This window comes from Hyla sarda, chromosome 3 (genome assembly GCF_029499605.1).
Source record: "Hyla sarda isolate aHylSar1 chromosome 3, aHylSar1.hap1, whole genome shotgun sequence".
Lineage (NCBI taxonomy): Eukaryota > Metazoa > Chordata > Amphibia > Anura > Hylidae > Hyla > Hyla sarda.
In genome coordinates this window covers 30,246,982-30,268,786 of record NC_079191.1, presented here as the reverse complement: position 1 = coordinate 30,268,786, position 21,805 = coordinate 30,246,982, and the positions used below count along the sequence as shown (strand labels likewise).

At 44.5% G+C, this 21,805-nt stretch overlaps 1 protein-coding gene across 1 annotated transcript in view; it reads left to right on the top strand.

Annotated features, from left to right (window-relative positions):
• The first annotated feature begins 1,156 nt into the window (after positions 1-1,156).
• The window catches only part of LOC130360962 (uncharacterized), a 32,839-nt gene continuing 12,190 nt past the window's right edge, over positions 1,157-21,805 (top strand). The window contains exons 1-3 of the mRNA XM_056563518.1: positions 1,157-1,216; positions 1,398-2,825; positions 4,253-4,477. Of these exons, the coding sequence (XP_056419493.1) occupies positions 1,737-2,825; positions 4,253-4,477 (1,314 nt within the window). The 5' untranslated portion in view covers positions 1,157-1,216; positions 1,398-1,736. The remainder of the gene's footprint in view (positions 1,217-1,397; positions 2,826-4,252; positions 4,478-21,805) is intronic.

The window sequence follows — 21,805 nt, the reverse complement described above, 5'->3', positions numbered from 1 at the left end:
GCCTAAAGTCAAGTCTAGTCTGCGTGGCTGAACTAAAGTCTATCAAAGTCACTACAAGTTCCAGCAAGCTGCGAGGTCCTTCTGTGTTACGGGCTTCCCTCTCTGGGATCCGTGCCTAGCTGTAAAGACTATTTCCATCTGTCTACCTCAGTTAAGCTACTGTTAACCCTTACCTGGTCTTGGACTATTATTGCCCTGCCTAACATTATTATAGCGGTACTACTGTTCGGGTGGTTACCGGGAAAACCACGCCCTAGCATCACGAACATTTAGGGGTTAATAACACCTTGCCCCTGGGCTACAGCATCTGCCCCATTCACCTCACCTTCGCAACCCGAGACACCCCGTGGCTTCGCCACAGTATAAGTGGCTGGAAAGTGAGTGTAGGTGAATATTCAAGGAAAGGGCAGGGCATGAACACAGAGGGAATAACCAAACCTGTATATGGCCACTGTTCCTTTCCCCCCTGCAAAGGCAGGTACAATCAATCACCCAACTATCACATCCACCACTGATACCAGCATTCCTTACCCCCAATCCTGGAGTCACTCCAATGCCGTTTCGCTAACACTTCTTCCTCAGGGAGTGGTTAGATAAACTTAGATTAGACTATTTATACACCCATAGACCAATGAAATAAAAGGGAGTGCAGATTAGAAGGCGGGATTCGTTACCTGATTACTTTTGATGACCGGGAGTGGCGGGCTTCATGTTTGCTGTGATGTGATGATGGGACACATCCGCCCACGTCACCGCGCCGATGTCCTCTGACCCGGCGTTAAACACCGGCATCATGCCGTCGTAAGAGAACTTAGCGCATGCGCAGTGTCAGCAAGCCCGTAAGCAAAGACCTCAGAGCGCATGGGTGAAGATAACTGAAACCATAGCTCCAGATCCTTGCATTGGATCATTGGATCACCAATGTGTCAGCAGACAAACAAAAATAATATTAAATGCTAATTTATAAAGATCAACAATCATAGATCATTATTAGTGTGTGCTGCCTTCGCAATGTATTTTACATGCTTGGCACTCAGCAGGGTCTGTTCCTTTAAGACCCTCCATTTTCTTGAAGCCTAGAGGCGGGCCTTCTCTCTAAAGCATAGGGCTAGCTCCGGCACGTCTCATTCATTCCAGCTCCAGCTACCACAGTGACCAGATCCACAGGACTTCTTAAAGCTAATACAGCCTGCAAATCTGATAAATACCAAAGCCTGTGAGTAAGGAATTGTTAGTTAGCCTGTGTAGAGAGATGATAGGCATTTGTAGATAGATAATGTGTGTTTTCAGTGTGCAGTAAGTGAGCACATGTTAGACTATCTATGTATTAGCTATGCATAATGTGAGGCACTTGAATAGCCATGCTTATATTTGTCTTTCATATGTTTGTTTTACAGTTTTACCGCGCGTGTGTTCATTATATCTCAGTAAAGATTACATCAGTTAAGCAAACCAGCGTGTCTTTCCTTGAGATTCGGTATAAACTTGATGTGAAGCTGTGTCCACGAGACAGCGGAGACATTATAGTAAAAAGGCTTTTAAAACGTTATCAGAAGCAGTTAATCAGCTTTGAATCGTCCGCAGCAGTAAAAAAGACTCATAAATCCTGTGCCCTGCAGTCTGTGTCGGAGTCAAGGCGCGAAGCACTAGAAAGTGAAACTAATTCTCTCACGTGCTATAACACCGCTGTGCTGTGTCCAGTCATCATCATTATCTGCGCTGCCAGCTAAAGCAAGATGCAGAACCCAGAGAACAGCACTCTGACAGTTAACCCTCAATGCTCCTATAAAGAGGAAGACACCTTGCCAAGAAGTAGATCTAGGTGCACAACATTGTCTAGAGCGTCCAGTCAAACAAATCTAACTTCGGTTAGCGCCGATGCATCAAGATTTAAACGCCATAGTTCTAGACACTCAAGCACCACCAGCCTGTCATCCGCTAGCGCCATAGCAACTAAGGCAAGAGCGAAAGCAGAGGCAGCTTGTGCAATGGCGTCCTATGCAAAGCAGGAAGCTGAATTGATGAAAGAACAAGCAAAAAGTGAATCTGAAGCACTTAGAAGAAAAGCTGAAGTGCAAGCATCTTTACACTTACTGCAACAGCAGAAAAACGCTGCAGCAGCCTTAGCCGAGGCAGAAGTTCTCACAAGGGCTGCCGAAGCTCAGTTCGCTGACATAGAAACCCAGATGTCACCCCTCAGCGCAAGCCAACGTACCCGTGAGTACATACAGTCACAAGCAACCATGTACACTGACCAGCAGTTCAATGACACACCAAGGCCATCATTGACTCCACCAGCAATAAGCAACTTTGATACTATGCAATACTGCAAGACTGAATTAGAACCTCAGGGTAGGAAGTCAAGTGGATGCATGCTCAGAGACCAATCTGCCAACCTGACAAGAGTGCAAACGGATGCGGATTTACTCCCTCCTCAAGCAAATACAAGTCTGGATTATAGCAGAAAGACTTGCAATAGAGGAGAACAAAGCAGACTTAGTCAAGTACCTCATCAGCCTTACCAGCCGCAGCCATACCCTGAGTTTACACCCAGGAAGTATTCACCAGATGCAGCAAGAGCTACAGAGGTAGCAAGATTCCTGATGCGCCGTGAGATAGTGAGCGCTGGTCTAATGAAATTCGACGACCGCCCAGAAAACTACTGGGCCTGGAAGTCTTCTTTCCTAAGCGGTACCCAAGACTTAGATCTGACAGACAGAGAAAAGCTTGATCTGCTCGTCAAATGGCTAGGACCAGAGTCCACTGAGCAAACCCAAAGAATCAAATCAGTACATGTTCATGATGCAACAGCAGGACTTGCAATGGTGTGGAGGAGACTAGAACACTGCTATGGGTCACCTGAAGTGATTGAAGATGCTCTTCTGAAGAGGATAGAAAACTATCCAAGAATGACAAACAAAGACAATCAAAAGCTGAGAGGGTTTGGGGACCTACTCTTAGAAATAGAAGCCGCTAAGTCTAGTGGATATCTGCCAGTTCTCTCATACTTAGATACAGCACGTGGAGTTGATCCCATAATCGAGAAACTTCCTTTCAACTTGCAGGAAAGGTGGGTCACTCAAGCATCAAGATACAAGAAAGAACATCGAGTCGCATTTCCACCATTTGCCTTCCTTGCTGAATTCATCGTAGACCAAGCTGAAACACGCAATGATCCAAGCTTTGCTTTCCTGAACAAGAGAACTGCAAGCTCCCCAAAGGTAGAGCAAAAACATCCAACGCCTTACAAAGAACGCAGAGCAACAGTTTCTGTACGGAAGACAGAAGTCTCGCCTGAGTCTGCAGTCAATCAGGAAGACAGCGCAAGTAAGAAAGTTGAGGAGCCAGACAAAATATGTCTCATCCACAACAAACCTCATCCACTAAGAAAATGTCGCAGTTTCAGAAGTAAGACATTAGAAGAGCGCAAAGCTTACCTCAAAGACAATCACATTTGTTTCAGATGTTGGCTTCAATTCAGCATCTTGCAAAAGACTGTACAAAAACAATAAAATGCACAGAGTGCAACAGTGACAAACACCTGTCAGCACTGCACCCAGGACCACCACCATGGAAACAAGAAGTTCCAGCAACTCAAGAAGATCATGGTGGGGAGCAAGGCGAGAGTACAACGCCAGCAGTAACCTCAAAGTGTACTGAGATCTGTACAGAGCAGGGCCGCCCCAGATCATGTTCCAAAATATGCTTAGTCAAGGTGTATCCTGCAGGCTTCAGAGAAAAAGCAATCAAGATGTACACAGTCTTGGATGAACAAAGTAACAGATCTCTGGCAAAAACAGAGTTCTTTGACCTCTTCGGTGACAAAGGAAGTCCAACTCCATACACCCTGAAGACTTGTTCTGGAGTTGTAGAGACAACAGGGAGAAGAGCAAGCAACTACATCATTGAGTCATTAGATGGAAAGACAAAGGTGACTCTTCCTACTCTCATAGAATGTGATGAGATACCAGACGACAGGTCAGAGATCCCCACACCTGAAGTTGCTCGTCATCACCCCCATCTGGTGCGAATAGCAGACCAGATATCAGCACTAGATCCAGATGCTGCAATCATCCTTCTACTTGGGAGAGATATCCTCAGAGTGCACAAAGTCAGAGAACAGTACAATGGGCCACACAATGCCACATTTGCACAACGCCTTGATCTCGGATGGGTCATCGTTGGAGAAGTGTGTTTAGACGGACTCCACAAACCAGAAAAGGTGAATGTCTACAGAACACATGTGTTACAGAATGGTCGTACATCTTGTCTTTGCCCATGTACCAACAGTCTACACATTAAAGAGAGACTTGTTAACCCAACATATCATCAGAGTATCCAGAGGTGCATGGAAGACTTAGCCTCAATTGGAGATACAGATGAACTAGGATGTAAGGTGTTTGAAAGAACACGAGACGACGACAAGCCAGCACCCTCTGTGGAAGATACTCTCTTCCTTGAGATCATGGACAGAGAAGTCTTCAGAGACAAATCAGGCAGCTGGGTAGCCCCTCTACCCTTCCGGTCACCACGCCATCGCCTTCCTGACAACAAGGTACAAGCAGAGAAACGCTTCACCTCGTTGCAGCACATGCTACAAAGAAAGCCAAATATGAAGAAACACTTCCAAGCCTTCATGCAGAAGATCTTTGATAACGATCAAGCTGAAAGGGCACCACCACTACAAGAGAACCAAGAACACTGGTACTTACCAATATTTGGGGTGTACCATCCTCAGAAACCAGGCCAGATACGCGTAGTATTTGACTCTAGTGCGAAGCACAAAGGCATCTCACTAAATGATGTCCTTCTCAGCGGACCTGACCTGAACAACACACTCTTTGGAGTACTCATCAGGTTCAGAAAAGAACTCATAGCAGTGACAGCAGACGTACAACAGATGTTCTACTGTTTCCTTGTTCGTGAAGATCACAGAGACTACTTAAGGTTCCTGTGGTATGCAGACAATGACTTTAACAAAGAAATCACAGAGTACAGGATGAAGGTACATGTGTTTGGAAACAGCCCTTCTCCAGCTGTAGCTATCTACAACCTGAGACGAGCAGCACAGCAAGGTGAAAGACATGGTCAAGAAGCCACACAGTTCGTCATGAAGAACTTCTACGTAGATGATGGACTTGCTTCTTTCTCCAGCAACGAAGAAGCTATCAACGTCCTGAAAAGTACAAGAGAAATGTTGGCAGAATCCAACATAAGACTGAACAAGGTAGCTTCCAACAGCAACAGAGTCATGGAAGCATTTCCAATGGAAGATCGTGCTAAAGACCTCAAAGACTTGGATCTAGGAACAGAATCACCACCCTTGCAAAGAAGTCTTGGGATTAGTTGGGACCTGAAGACTGACAGTTTCACCTTCAGGGTCTCCAGAGAAGAGAAGCCATTCACAAAAAGAGGTGTCCTATCTACAGTCAACAGTCTTTACGACCCCCTGGGGTTCGTAGCACCCATCATCATGCAAGGTAAAGCTCTTTTGAGACAGATCACTACTGAGCAAGAACAAAGTGACTGGGACGTACCTCTACCTGAAGAGAAGGAAATGCAGTGGAAGTTGTGGAAAGACTCCTTGTTAGAGCTTGAACAACTCAACATCCCTAGACCATACGTATCTGTTTCCTTGTCTGCTACAAAGAGAAGAGAAATATGCATATTCTCTGACGCCTCCACTATGGCTATCGCATCTGTCGCCTACCTTAGGGTAATAGACACTGAGGGACAAAGCCATGTCGGGTTCCTCATGGGAAAATCTAAGCTGGCTCCCAGACCGGCTCACACTGTCCCACGTCTAGAACTTTGTGCTGCTGTCTTAGCTGTAGAGATGGCAGACATGATTACAACAGAACTGGACATCGAGATCCATGCAATTAACTTTTATACAGACAGCAAGATTGTGTTAGGATATATTCACAATGCTTCAAGAAGATTTTATACATACGTGGCCAACAGAGTGACACGTATCAGAAAGTCTACAAGTCCAGAACAGTGGCATCACATCAGCACAAACAAGAACCCAGCTGATCATGGGACAAGACTAGTGCCAGCCGCTGCGCTCAAGCAAACTAACTGGTTTGTAGGTCCATCTTTTCTTCGTAAACCAGAAACCTTCGCAATGTATTTTACATGCTTGGCACTCAGCAGGGTCTGTTCCTTTAATACCCTCCATTTTCTTGAAGCCTAGAGGTGGGCCTTCTCTCTAAAGCATAGGGCTAGCTCCGGCACGTCTCATTCATTCCAGCTCCAGCTACCACAGTGACCAGATCCACAGAACTTCTTAAAGCTAATACAGCCTGCAAATCTGATAAATACCAAAGCCTGTGAGTAAGGAATTGTTAGTTAGCCTGTGTAGAGAGATGATAGGCATTTGTAGATAGATAATGTGTGTTTTCAGTGTGTAGTAAGTGAGCACGTTAGACTATCTATGTATTAGCTATGCATAATGTAAGGCACTTGAATAGCCATGCTTATATTTGTCTTTCATATGTTTGTTTTACAGTTTTACCGCGCTTGTGTTCATTATATCTCAGTAAAGATTACATCAGTTAAGCAAACCAGCGTGTCTTTCCTTGAGATTCGGTATAAACTTGATGTGAAGCTGTGTCCACGAGACAGCAGAGACATTATATAGTGTATAAAGTGAAAAATGCATTAGGCCCCATTGAATAGAATGAAGCATGATAAAAGGCCACAATTGGGATGAGCGAATTGAATCTGATGAATCTGAATTCGTTACGAATTTCAGGAAAAATTTGATTCACAAGAATGCGAATATCACCGCAATTTGATTGCGCAAATTGCTTCATTAAACTCCATTTAGTGCGGTCCAGGCTCCAGGGCATCTAAAATGGCGGATCCACTTGTGAGGACATGGGACAAGGAATCCTGGGAAGGTGGGAACAAGGGTTGGTGGGATGACCCTGAATCACATGCAGCATGCAGCCTATCAGCAGCCAGCCACCCCTGTGATGTCACAGCCCTATATAATCGGCAGCCATCTTGCGGCAAGTCACATCAGCGTTCAATTGCAGAGAGAGAGGGACAGATAGCAGTGTGTGTTGCACAGAAAAGCTTTTTTACAGAAGCGATTCATCTCAAGCCCAAATTCAACCTAGAAGCACCGATAGGGAGTGAGATTGAGAGAAAAAGTGCAATTTTGGGTGTAGTACACAGCGACTGCGTGCTGCAGCACTGGTGTGTTCAACAACTGAAAAGCTAATAGTAGCTAGCCAGTTAGGGTGAGCAGAGCACTAAAAGCGTATTGTCCCCCATTAAGTATAACCTGTGCGTACAACTAATACTGTTTTAAGCGTATTGTATCTCATTGTACTCCCCTCATAAGGGTATACCACATACGTACATCTAAGTGGTGTACCATTTTGTTCCTGTTAAAGTCTTAAGGGCCTCGATACTGTGAAAGTCCAGCCAAAAGTACACACCTGCTGGTGTTGTAGACAAATACTGCTTTAAGCGTAGTGGAGCGTATTGTACTCCCCTCATATACGCACAAAGTATTTCAGGCAGAGAAGTGTCAGGACATGCACAAAGGAATGGCAGAGGCCTAAATTCATCAGACAGAGGTTGCAGCAGGCTAGGGGCGAGTGGCAGCAGGAGTCGCAGCGAGAGGTCCCGGTATCAGCTAGCGGTCATGTCTCGACCAGCAACCCATCTGCCATCATCGATTGGTTAACACGGTCATCCACTTCATCACAAGGGACATCTGACACCCCCAGTCAACAGTCATTGGGTTCCTCAGACACAACCCTCGGTTGGCATGGCCCAGGAGCAGTCCTTGTCCTCCCATTGCTTCTGTCCTATGCTGTTCCCTTCCCCCATAGAAGTATCTTATGCTGTGGGTTCAGATCCACTATTTAGGGAGAACGATCTACTAGAGGACAGTCAGCAGCTACTTCCCAGCCAAGAAGTGGAGTGATGTCCGCCGCTTTCTCTTCTAGGTGGGCAAGTAGTGATGAGGAGAGTAGTGTGGGAGGTGGTGTTGCAAGCGTTAAGGAGGACATCAGTGACATGCAGACACAACTCCAACTGAAGCTGATCGCACTTGGGAGCTGGGTGCAGAAGGGGCTTCATCATCATCAGGAGAAGAGGGTTGCAGGTTGCCCGTGAGGCAGCAGCTGAGCCAGCAAGGTGGTAGTATGGTTGGCAGTCAGCATGGTGACAGAAGTGGAAAGTCGGGAGTCAAACGTGCCCAGGGGAGACCACCTGCTTTGCGGCAGCATACGTTCCCGGGAGGTAGTGGAACAGGGGTTCCTGGAGTCGGCAGTAGTAGCAGTCAATCAATGTAGCCGGTTGGTGGGAAAATCAGCTACTCGGCGGTGTGGCAGTTTTTCATCAAGTGGTTCCTGAGGTGTTCCCCCCATCTGCAAGGCATCCTAACAATGGAAAGGAAACTTTGCATGTTCTTCAGCTACTCGTACACCGCAAAGCACACTCTCCTTGAGCTGCAGCGCAAGAACAGTATCCCCCAACATAGTCTGATTTGCGTCATTTCCACACGTTGGAATTCCACCCTCCATATGTTGGACTGATTATAAGAAAAGAGAAAAGCCATCACTGATTTCTTGATGATTCAAGCGGATAGGGGGACTCCCCTGTGTAACTTAAATGTCAACCAGTGGCAGCTCATATGTGACACCTGCCATTTGCTCAGGTCTGGCTGGTCAGGGCACTGGAGGTGTGGCGCCTACATCTCACGGCCACGTGAGCCCTGTGGGGGCTGAACTGGAGGAGGAGGGGTAGAAGCACAGTGGAGCACAGTTTAGGTTTCGCAAGATAGGAAGTTTTTCTAGTCATCTGACAGGAGAGAAGCAGTAGGAGCAGCCAGAGGAGCTAGAGGGTTATGAAGAAGGCAGGACAGGGGATCCAGACACACAGTGGCAGTATGCAATGGAGATGGAGGCAGGGAGTCCCTCTGAGTCACTTGCACAAATGTCACGATGCATGCTCACTTGTTTGCTTAGTGACTGCCGAATTGTCACCATTAAGCAGCGGGAAGACTTCTGGCTTTCCACCTTATTGGACCCTCTCTGCCGGCACAAAATGGGGGCCTTTTTTAAACCCACCCGTAGTCAGTTGGCCAACGCCTATCAGTGCCATTGTCCATCCTCTCGCAGGTCTGACTCGGGGGGCCCTCTGCACTCACCTTCCACTGCCATGGCTGCTGGGGAGGATTGGGGTTGCAGGAGCAGTACCAGCTTCATCAGCAGCAGCCTGAGTCTACAGTCGCTGATAAGTAACTTTAGTGCGGCGGGGGCCATAGTCACCCCAAGGAGAACTCATCTGTCCATGAAAAATGTGGAGAGACTGAACTTTGTGAAGAAGAATCAGGCAAGGCTCAGCCTGGATTTCCAACCACCAATGCCTGATGCATCAGAGTAGATTGATCATGGTGCCACACCAACACTTCACGAATATGGATAGTGCAAAACATTTAAGGTGCTGCTCCCCAGTTACAGACATTCCTTCGCATCAGACCACGAGTAAATATTGAGCACATGCATTAGCTAAAACTTAACTTTTCTTATAAAATATATGTACCTAAACATTTTTTGAAATCAAACAAAAGGAAAGTTGTGCAAAAAACACCATGTGCCACCTACACCATCAAGTATTCATGTGATGCGAAGACCTCTAAAAGGTGGAAAGGAACATGTAGTCCATTGTAACCGGTGGAGGTAAAAACTTCCCCTTTAAGGCCCTACTCATGCATTATTAATTAACTTCTTGGCAAGTGTTACTCACCCTAAAAAGTGTGGTCCAACACAGGAACCTCTCTCTATTTCCACGTACAAACACTGCCATTTCACAGGGTTTTTAGGTGGAAATAGGGAGAATTTTCTGTGTGGGGCCACCCTTTTTAGGGCGAGTAACACTTGCCAAGAAGGGAATTAATAGGGCGAGAGTAAGGCCTTACAGGGGAAGTTTTTACACCCACTGGTTACAATGGACAATAATGTTGTTCCCTTCCACCTTTTCGAGGAAAGTGATACTCGTCTTAAAAAGGGCGGCCCCACCCAGGAACCAATCCCTATTTCCACCTAAAAACCCTAGGAAATGGCAGTGTTTGCAGGTGGAAATAGGGAGAGGTTCCTGTGTGGGGCCGCCCTGTTTAAGGCGAGTAACACTTGCCAAGAAGGGAATTAATAATGCTAGAGTAGGGCCTTACAGGGGAAGTTTTTACCCCCACCGGTTACAATGGACCATACGTTTTAGAGGTCTTTGCATCACATCAATACTTGGTGGTGTAGGTGGCATATGGTGTTTTTGCACTCCTTTCCTTTAGTTTGATTTCAAAATAAATTTGGGTACAAGTTTTATGTAATGCATATCCTCAATACTTACTTGTGCACACTAACACTTTTACAAAAGAGACCGTTTTCTTCCGCCTACCTACATCAGCTACTATTCTGATCCTGCCACCAATCTGATGCCACACATCTGATGCCAAGTTCTCCCTTTTTTCACCCACCTTCATCACCAGGTACTGGTATTGCCACCCACCGCCACACTATGTCACCGGGTGTCACTTTCAGGACTCCTGATACTGCTGATGCCACCTCCAGGCTGTCTCATTCTGCCACCATAGGTTCTCCTCATGCTGATGCCAGCTCTGGGTTGCCTCATTCTGCCACCATATGTTCTCCTTATGCTGATGCCAGCTCCAGGCTGTCTCATACTGCCACCATATGTTCTCCTCATGCTGATGCACCTCCAGGCTGTTTCATACTGCCAACATATGTTCTCCTCATGCTGATTCCAGCTCCAGGCTGTCTCATACTGACACCATATGTTCTCCTCATGCTGATGCCAGATCCAGGCTGTCTCATTCTGCCACCATATGTTCTCCTCATGCTGATGCCAGCTCCAGGCTGTTTTTTATACTGCTACCATATGTTCTAATCATGCTGATGCCAGCTCCAGGCTGTCTTATACTGCCGCCATATGTTCTCATCATGCTGATGCCAGCTTCAGGCTGTCTTATACTGCCACCATATGTTCTCCTCATGCTGATGTCAGCTCCAGGCTGTCTCATACTGTCAACATATGTTCTCCTCATGCTGCTGCCACCTCCAGGCTGTCTCATTCTGCAACTATATGGTCTCCTCATGCTTCTGCTACCTCCAGGCTGTGTCATTCATCCACTATATGGTCTCCTCATGCTGCCGCCAACTCTAGGATGTATCATTCAGCCACTATATTGTCTCCTTATGCTGGCACCAACTACAGGCTGTGTCATTCAGCCACTATATGGTCTCCTCTTGCTGTCGCCAACTCCAGGCTGTGCCATTCAGCCACTATATGGTCTCCTCATTGTTCCGCCACCTCCAGGCTGTGCCATTCAGCCACTATATGGTCTACTTATGCTGCCGCCACCTCCAAGCTGTGTCATTCAGCCAATATATGGTCTCCCCATGCTGGTGCCACCTCCAGTCTGTGTCATTAAGTCACTATATGGTCTCCTCATGCTGCTGCCACCTCCACGCTGTGTCATTCAGCCACTATATGGTCTCCTCATACTGATGCCACCTCCAGGCTCTGTCATTGTGCCGCTCTGCGACAGTTATTCTAATAGTGACGCCTCTAAACTGCATGTCAAACTAAATAACAGTATTGTTTCACTAACCCAGCACACACCATATGCGTGTTAAAGCAAGGCAAAGTGTTCTACACCCCTATCAAGGCTCTCTGTAGGCCAGAAATAGCTGTTTTTAATACAGATTTGCTGTGAATAAATTCAAACTGAACCACATTTTTTGGGAAAATTCTGCGAAAATCAAATTTTTCAAAAATGTGCTCATCTCTAGCCACAATCTGTATAGGAATGTGCACAAAAAGAATTAAGGAATCATACATTGTTAGTGAAAATATATAAGAGATGTGTGTTAATATTAAAACAATATATATTGACCATTAAAAATGGATACAACAAAATATTAGTGTATATGTGTCAAATCACTATTAGACAAAACATGAGAATCAGTGTATCAGTGATATATATATAGCAAAGCGAAAATGACAAATTTTATTGTAACACAGAATATATATATATATATATATATATATATATATATATGAACAAGAACAAGTTGGCCAGCACATACTTATACCAAAACTACTGTATGGACCTGGCATACAAGTGCACGCTGCTAGGCTGAATATACATAAGCAGGAGAATACAGCAGCACACTGCTAGCACAAAGATACAGATAAAACATGAAATGCTATATAGGTATAATGCAAAAAAATGAATGAAAAAGTGAGGTACTTAGCTCACAATTTGGCAGCCAAATAGTTTGGACCATCCCACCACGGTAAGGTGACCTCATTAGGACGGATTATTATAAAGAGGCATAGTTATTGATCAAGGGGTCCACACCTTCCCCAATGTACAACTTATTCATCCAGCGTAATCACATGTAAATAAAGCAACTAATTGGTGCCTGGGATGTGCATATAAAACTTAGCTTTTAATTTATCAAGAATTTAATAAAATTATATATATAGCAGTGTTTAGGTGATGTATATATGATAATTGTAGATCACTAATATCATTGGTCTACACTGGACTCTGCAGGGTCCAGCCAGTCCAATGTGACCAATCACCCTAGGTGGCACAAGCACACCATAGGGTGACAACAGTATCAAACCACAACACGTTTCTACCTGCTGGTACTGAGCAGGTGGTCCTCAGGAGGTATAGAGAGTGATCAAATTAACAATTAGCTAGAGGACTGTAACATCCATTCTAGCTCCACAAAGTCAGCTAAAATGAAATTATAGCTTAATATTCAGACCGCTATCATAATAGATAATGATACACCATAAATTGACTTGGGTGCCTGTAAGAAAAAATATATTCTATCCCTACGGTATTTGCTCATTCAGAGCTTGTGCAACTTGATAACCTGTACAAGTTGCACAAGCTCTGAATGAGCAAATACCGTAGGGATAGAATATATTTTTTCTTACAGGCACCCAAGTCAATTTATGGTGTATCATTATCTATTATGATAGCGGTCTGAATATTAAGCTATAATTTCATTTTAGCTGACTTTGTGGAGCTAGAATGGATGTTACAGTCCTCTAGATAATTGTTAATTTGATCACTCTCTATACCTCCTGAGGACACCTGCTCAGTACCAGCAGGTAGAAACGCGTTGTGGTTTGATACTGTTGTCACCCTATGGTGTGCTTGTGCCACCTAGGGTGATTGGTCACACTGGACTGGCTGGACCCTGCAGAGGCAAGTGTAGACCAATGATATTAGTGATCTACAATTATCATATATACATCACCTAAACACTGCTATATATATATAATTTTATTAAATCCTTGATAAATTAAAAGCTAAGTTTTATATGCACATCCCAGGCACCAATTAGTTGCTTTATTTACATCTCATTAGGATGGACCCTACACTGTCAATATGCCTCTGTGCAATCAGTTAAACAGGAATTGCAAGGTCTGAGACCACTTTTTCATTCATTTTTTGCATTATACCTATATAGCATCTCATGTTTTATCTGTATCTTAGTGCTAGCAGTGTGCTGCTGTATTCTCCTGTTGCTGTATATTCAGCCTAGCAGCGTGCACCTGTGTGCCGGGTCCATGCAGTAGTTTTGGTATCAGTAGTGCTGGCCAACTTATCCTTGTTTGTGTTATACATATGGGGGAGTAGCTGCCTCCACGTTGGCTCCTGCACCCCACCCACCTCTATTAGGCGCTGTATAAGGTGCGGATGTCTCAGACCTTGCAATGCCTGTTTAACTGATTGCACAGAGGCTTATTCACAGTGTAGGGTCTGTCCCAATGAGGTCACATTACTATATAATTATTACATTAAAAATGAATGAATAAAAAAATGAGATTGTAAAAATTACATAAATATACATAAGAGAATCACTTATATATAGTGAAAAAGAAACCCTTGTGGTGGCCAACCATATCCTGCCAAATTACACATTAATAAAACCATGGTAAGTATATCAACCAAAGGGAGGGAAAAAGGTGTGAAAGGGGGGGTTGAAGAGGGGAACAAGGGAGGAAGGGAAGAGGGGAAGGGAAGAAGGTAAAGGAGGGAGGAAAAAAGGAGGGCACCGCCAGACCAATCTAATCATTATAATATAATGGAACGTATATATTTAAAAAAAAGCATGATGAATAAGTTTGTCCAAAATTTCTTTAAACCATGGTACGTATCCACACCTGAAAAAACAGAGACGGGGGGAAAAAGAAAAGGAAAAGTGAAGAAGAAAATGAAGGAGGGGGAGGGCAAAAGGGGGGGGGGAGAGGGGCAAAAGGGAGGGAGGGGAGAGGTGAAGGGAAAGAGGAAAAGAAAAGAACAAAAGGAGAAAAGGAACAAAAGAGTGAAAAAGAAAATGAGAAAAAGAACAGGAAAAAGAGAAGACCAATGAGTTTATCATATTAAAAACTATTAAAAAACTAAAAATATATGCAAGAAAAAAAGGGGAATCAATTAAGCAATAGATATAACAAAGTATCAGCCAAATGTGTGGGGAATACAACCATAAAAATCGTGCAAAACTAAGCATTTCAAGGTGGAAAGATCCTGTATTTCTTTAGCAGCTGTGATACTCAAAACATGTACTCGGACTCGCCGTCTCATCTCCCTGGAAGTGAGACCCACATATATTAGGATGCACGGGCACGTTGCGAAATACACAACCCCCGATGTGCAATTGTGTGGGTAATTTTAAACTCCTTAGTTCTTGTAGATTTCCAAAACGTTGTTGCCCTTTCCACATTTGGCCAAGCTACGCAGCCACCACAGGGCTTACAACTCCACTTGGGGCCTCTTTACCCAAAGATCTTATACACATTCGGGCCCTTGTGGTAACTGTGTACCAAAATGTTTTTTAGATTTTTAGCCCTGCGGTAGGTAATAGAAGGTCGTGTAGGTAGATAATTCTCTAACACCGGATCCATCTGCAAAATGGACCAGTGTTTAGTCAATGCTCTCTGCATCTCTCTCCATCTAGAATTGTAATTGGAGATAATTCTCACCTGGTTGTCTGTTTTCGTTGTATCGAGTAACATTGCTCTAGATCAGGGGTACTCAACTACTTTTAGTAGGGGTCTGCTTTTCCAGGCCAGCCATCCAGTGAAGGTCCGAGCTAAACCCTAAGACCTGGTTCACACCTAGCGGCCACAGTGCCATGCCAGAAATAGGCACTGCCTGTTGTAGAACATAATTAGTACTTAATAAGTCATAACCATTCTCCAACTGCCACACACTGTACCCGTGGTATAATACTGCCACACACTGTACCCCTGGTATAATACTGCCACACACTTTGCCCCTAAATATATAACTGCCACACACTGTACCCGTGGTATAATACTGCCACAAACTGTACCCGTGGTATAATACTGCCACACACTGTGCCCCTGGTTTAGTACTGCCACACGCTTTGCCTCCAAATATATAACTGCCGCATACTGTGCCCCTGGTATAATACTGTCGCACTCTATGCCCCTGAATATAATACTGCCATATGCTGTATACCTAAATAGAATGCTGTCAAACACTATTCCCCTGAGTATCATACTGCCACACACTGTGCCCCTGAGTATAATACTGCCACAAATTGTGCCCCTGAGTATAATACTGCCACAAATTGTGCCCCTGAATATAATGCTGCCTAACACTTTGCCCCTGAGTATAAAACTACCACATGCTGGGCCCCCAAATATTATATTGCCACTTGCCCTGAAGCGAATTATACCTCTGTGTCCCTTAAAACAATGAATGAGCTGCCCCCCATATGAACTCTCCAGCTGCTACTACTGCCATCATGCAGACAGAAGAGCATGATGGGAACTGTAGTTTTGAAACAACTGTAGAGATAAAGGTTGGGAAATTCCTGTAATACACATACTTCCAGGGTCGGACTGAGAACAAAAATAGGCCCGGGCATATCAGACTATGCAGCCAATTTTTTTTTTTTTATGGTGGGTGTCGTAGAAGTCAGACATCCATTAAAATAAAATAGGCTGCATACTCTAAAATCACCTCTGTTTAAGTGGCTCTCCAGCTGTTGCAAAGCAACAACTCCCATCATGCCTGCAAAGCTTCGGGCATTAAGGGAGTTGTAGTTTTGTAACACAGTTTGGGGTAAGGTGTCACCCATCATCACTGCAGAAATTACAAGTGACTCCAGCTCTGATGGGACAGTCAGGAGAATACACAATTGTATAATGACTCACAGGAGACGTCCTTACTTTACTTTTCTTCTTCCTCTCTTCTTTATCTTCTTTCAGCTCCATCATCTCTGCAGAGTCTGATGCCCGGACATCATTGGTTACTTTGTTAGCAGATCCTCATCCTCTGTATGACAACAATAATCATTATAACCCTGCCAGACATCATGACCCCTTAAATATTATCGCCAGACACTGTTCCCTCTGTTTGTCAGAATCCCACCCCTGTACTCCCCCCAGACCCATTTTCCCCTCCTCCTGCAGACCCCTAAGGGCTTCTTCAAACTGTGGACATTTAGTCGTTGGAATGTCCGCTTGCTGCAGGCCATTGGCAGTTGGACTGCACGGATGTGCACCATCTCTATAGATGACAATGCAGTCCGGTGGAATTTCACCAGCAGAATGGACGTCCACCCAAAGAACGAACATGTTCATTCTTGGGGTTTATGTCCATTCTGCTGGGGGAATTCCACTGTGGCGATTCCACAGTATACACAGAGCAGCAGAAAGCCATTGAAAACATTTGGACTCTGCTGCAAGCAGATTACCACTGGAGGAATGTCCTTTAATGTGGATGGGCCTTATGTCCCCCCAGACCCCTAGGTCCTCTTCCAGACCCCTCTTTCTCCCAATCCTATAAATACTCCCAGACACCTCTGCCCCCCTGACCCCTAAGTCCTCATCCAGACTCCTCTACCCCCCTGACCCATATGTCCTCCTGTAGACTCCTTTGCCCCCAAAGACCCCTGCATCATCCTTGTTTACATTTTTCTGTCCCCCACAGACCGCTCCATCCTCTTCTGCCCTAACACTCCCCACCCGCCAAGGCCTCTGCATCATTCTTCTTTAAACTTTTCTGCCCCCCCCCAGACCCCTCCATCCCCTTCTACCCTAATACCCCCCACCCCCAAGACCCTTGAATCATCCTTCTTTACACTTTTCTGCCCCCCAGACCTGTTTATCCCCTTCTTCCCTAACACCCCCCACCCAAGACCCCATGCATCATTCTTATTTTCCCTTTTATGCCCCATTAGAGCCCTTTATCCCCTTCTGCCCTAACACCCCTCAATACCCCTGCATCATTCTTATTTTCACTTTTATGCCCCCCCAGACCTCTTTTATCCCATTCTGCCCTAACACTCCCCCCACCCCCAGGACCCCTGAATCATTCTTATTTTCACTTTTATGTCCCCCCAGACCCTTTTATCCCCTTCTGTCCTAACACCCCCCTGCATCATTATTATTTTCACTTTTCTGCACCCCCTTCCCTAGACCCCTTTATCCCCTTCTAACCCTAATGCCAACACCGCCCCCCCCCCAAGACCCATTTATTCTCTTCTGCCCTAACACCAAGACGCCTGCATCCATACTTTTATGGCGGTGGGCGCAGATGGATGGCCCCGAAGATTGTCCTGTTCTTCTGCTTCTCAGGTCCCGCGCTGCTCTGCTGCTCTGGCCTCTTCTTGTCAGGCCTGGCCAGAGCAGATGATGCAGGCAGCGCTAATTACGTCACCTGCATCATAGGAGAAGAGTGTTCCCTCCCTCCAGCAGCGCTCATCTATTCATTTGTATCGGTGCCTTAAAGACATCGACACATATTGTAAGGATTCCTCCTTGGCGATTAGCTCCGGGATCGTCCTGGACACTGCCACGGGACACATTTCCACTCAATAAACCCGCAGATAATGGTTATTCATGCAAGCCTGGCACCTTGCCAGCTTTATTTAGACAGGTTGCAGGGGGAAGACAAACATAACGCAGGAATAAAATAAAATCCTAGACCGTCTGGTCACTGACTACACATATCAGCATGTCCTGACTACTAGCTGGTGAGCTACCCTCAGCCAGTTAAACATGTGACTCCTGCAACCTGTTACTCACAGTTCACAGTTCTTGGACCACTCACAGATTCCAGCTGTGTGCTTTCTCAACAGGGTCCGAGTGTCTCCCCCTACAGCGATGTACTGTTTCCCAGGGAGAGCCCCAACTACTCTGTTTCTTTTCCTTTTAAACACACTTTCCCTTCCTGATACCTCATTAATCAGGCCACAGGTGGAGCATTCTCCAGAGTTAGCAAGGATAATACACCCTTTCCTTGCCACACTGCCACAATATTAATGCCAGGACAGCGGCTGCCACCTCTGGCCGGTTCCCTGAACCGGACGGAGTTCTGGATTACTGGCGGCCACGGTCCCCAACTGCCCCATTTTGCTCTGAACGCTGGGTGCGAGCTGCGGGGGTCATGACGTCACGCTGTGCCCCCTCAACGCAAGTCTATGGGATGCCACACTCCCTCCCATAGATTTGCATTGAGTGGGCGTGGTGTGACGTCATGACCCCCGCAGCTCGCACCCAGCATTCAGAGCAAAATGGGGCAGTTGGGTACCTCTTTAACTAAAGAAACTGTAAAGCTGGGTTCACATGCACATCATTTTTGTCTGGAATTGTGACATTAGTCGACACTAGGACTGTGCAAATTGTTTTACCATTCCTATAGACAGCAATGCATTTCTGATTCAATCTGCAAAAGACGGACCTGCTCAGAAATGCATTGCTGTCTATAAGAAGGGCAATGCAGTCCGTGGGGTCCTAGTGCTGACTGCTGTCAGCACTGGTCATCCTCGGGATCTCCAGCCACAATTTCACATGGAGATTCCGATCGTGTGAACCCAGCCTCAGGGTGGACCCATTTACATGAACGATGCTATTAAGTGTTCACCTTTGTGATGTGCAGCAGTAAATTATGTGGAGGACCTTATGTAACTGGAACTTTCTGGGAAGAGGTTCACTATAAATGTCACAGGCTGTTATTTTTGGACCGTATTTAGTTATGTCTGTCTTATTTTGCCAAACTATCCAATAGGAAGGTCATAGTTAATCTTTATCTAATCTTCTATATGAAATGTAATAAATGTGCAATTGTCTTCATGGCTAATGCATGATTCACAACATTACATTAGGTGCCAACATTGGCTCTTGTTCTCACGTATCACAACAAAATGATGTCCTAAACGTGAAGCTGTTACCTTACAATGACCTATTTATTTTTATATTTTATTTTTTTAGGAGATTTAGAATAGCCATACGGATGATTTTATCCCCCTGTATAAGAAGTTTAGCTTACTGTACAAGCCCTATGGGGGATATTTAGCAAAACCTGTGCAAAAGTTGACCAATTGCCCATAGCAACCAATTAGATTGCTTCTTTTATTTTTAAAGGGCGTCTCAAAAATTTGATTTCTTGCTATGGGTGACTGGTCAACTTTTCCCCTGCACAGGTTTTATTAAAGGAAAACGGTCACCTGTTTACCCGCACTATAAACCGATACACAAGGTTATAGTGCGGGTGAACAGGAGACTGATACGTGGTCTTGACCGGTCAGGATCCCCGGAAGTCCCCTCTTCCAGCGCTGACTTGTGCTTTGAGGTGGGCCCAAGGGCTAGATTGAAATATTCATAAGCGCTGGTGACATGACCAGCGCTTATGAATATTTCAATCTAGCTGCGGGCCCGCCTCAAAGCGCAAGTCAGCGCTGGAAGAGGGGGACCTTCAGGGGATCGGGGCTACGGACTGCAGTTCTCCTGTTCACCCGCACTATAACCCCATGTTTCAGATTATAGTGCGGGTAAACAGGTGACCCTTTTCCTCTAAATCTCCGCCTATATCTGAATATTTTAACCAATGTGGCTTGTTGACTTATCTCAACACCCAGTATTTTGGGAATGTGACCAAGCAGCCCTACCAGTTAAACCCTGTTCACAGAAATGACCAATAAAATACTTGATACAGATGGCATAAAAATGTATGTGTGTGATTCTTTAACCCCTTAAAGTGGTACTCCACAGGAAAACATTTGTTTTCTTATTTTGATCAACTGGTGCCAGAAAGTTAAACAGATTTTATAATTACTTCTATTGAAAAATCTTAATCCTTCCAGTACTTATGTGCTGCTATATGCTCCACAGGAAGTTCTTTTCTTTTTGAATTTTCTTTCTGTCTGACCACAGTGCTCTTTGCTGACACCTCTGTCCATTTGAGGAACCTATTTTGCTCTGGACAGTTCCTTACATGGACAGATGTGTCAACAGAGAGCACTGTGGTCAGACAGAAAAGGAATTCAAAAAGAAAGGAACATCCTGTGGATTATACAGCAGCTGATACGTACTGGAAGGATTACATTTTTTTTTATTAGAAGTAGTTTAAAAACTTTCTGGCACCAGTTGATAAAAAAAAAAAAAAAAAAGAAACTTTTCCAGTGGAGTACCACTTTAAGGACACAGCCCATTTTGGCCTTAAGGACACAGCTAATTCTATTTTTGCGTTTCCGTTTTTTCCTCCTCGCCTTCTAAAATCCATAACTCTTTTATATTTCCATTTACAGACCCATATGAGGGCTTGCTTTTTGCGTGACCAGTTGACTCATGTATGGTAAATCGAAATTCTGTAAACATTACATGTTTTCTTTATTCTCTGGGTCAATACAATTGAAAGGATACCCATGGTTACATTCTTTTCTATTACTGTAATTTTTATTTTTTTTACAAAATCAGTACATTTAGAAGTGCCCTATTTTTAACACCTCTAACTTACTTACTTTTCTGTATTCAAGGATGTGCGATAGCTAATTTTTTGCGCCATGACCTGTCGTTTTTTAAGTACCACTTTTGCTTATATATGAGTTTTTGATCACTTTTTATAAAAAAAAAAAATAAATTCAATGTGATATGACCAAAAAGCAGAAATTTGGGACTTTTTTTTTCTTTTATGTTTGCGCAGTTCACCATACGGGATCATTAACATTATATTTTTTATAATTCGGACATTTACACACTCGGCGACACCAAACATGTTTATTATTTATGATTTTTACGCTTTTTTGTTAAAATGGGGAAGACGGGTGATTTAAATCTTTATTGGGGAGGGGCTTTTTCACATATTTTTTAAACTTTTTTTTTTACATTTATTTTACACTTTTTTTTGTCCCCATAGGGGACTATATATAGCAATCATTAGACAAAGACCCCGGGAGAGGGACAGAGGCAGGTGAGAGGACATCCATCTGCCATCTTGGCTGGTCCCTGCGGCAGTGTCACAGGCGAACAGATAAGCCATTTTAAGTGCAGCACTGCAGCAGATGCCGTGATCTGTATTGATGTGCACTAAGTACATTGCTGCAGCGCCATAGGTGATCAGGAAACCAAAAACAACTGAAACCAATGAGTTTACGTAACTCTTAGTAGACCAAGAGTTAGATCAGTGCAAAAATGTACAATATTGGTCAAAAAAAAAAAAGTTCTGAAAAAAAAGGCATTCTGCAACTTTCAGTGGTTTCATGTTACGGTTTTCTACTGTGCAGTAAAACTGATAAATATATGCTTCAAGCTCTTGCACTTAAAACCCAATGCATTATTTGCATGATTATTATTCATTGATACCATTTTGGGATGTAAGGTGACAAAAACAAGCAAACAAAGTAAGGGAGTAAGGCCGGGTTCGAACTTACATTGAGCAGGTTCGATGTTCTGGCGGAATTGTTTGATCAGAATTTTCTGT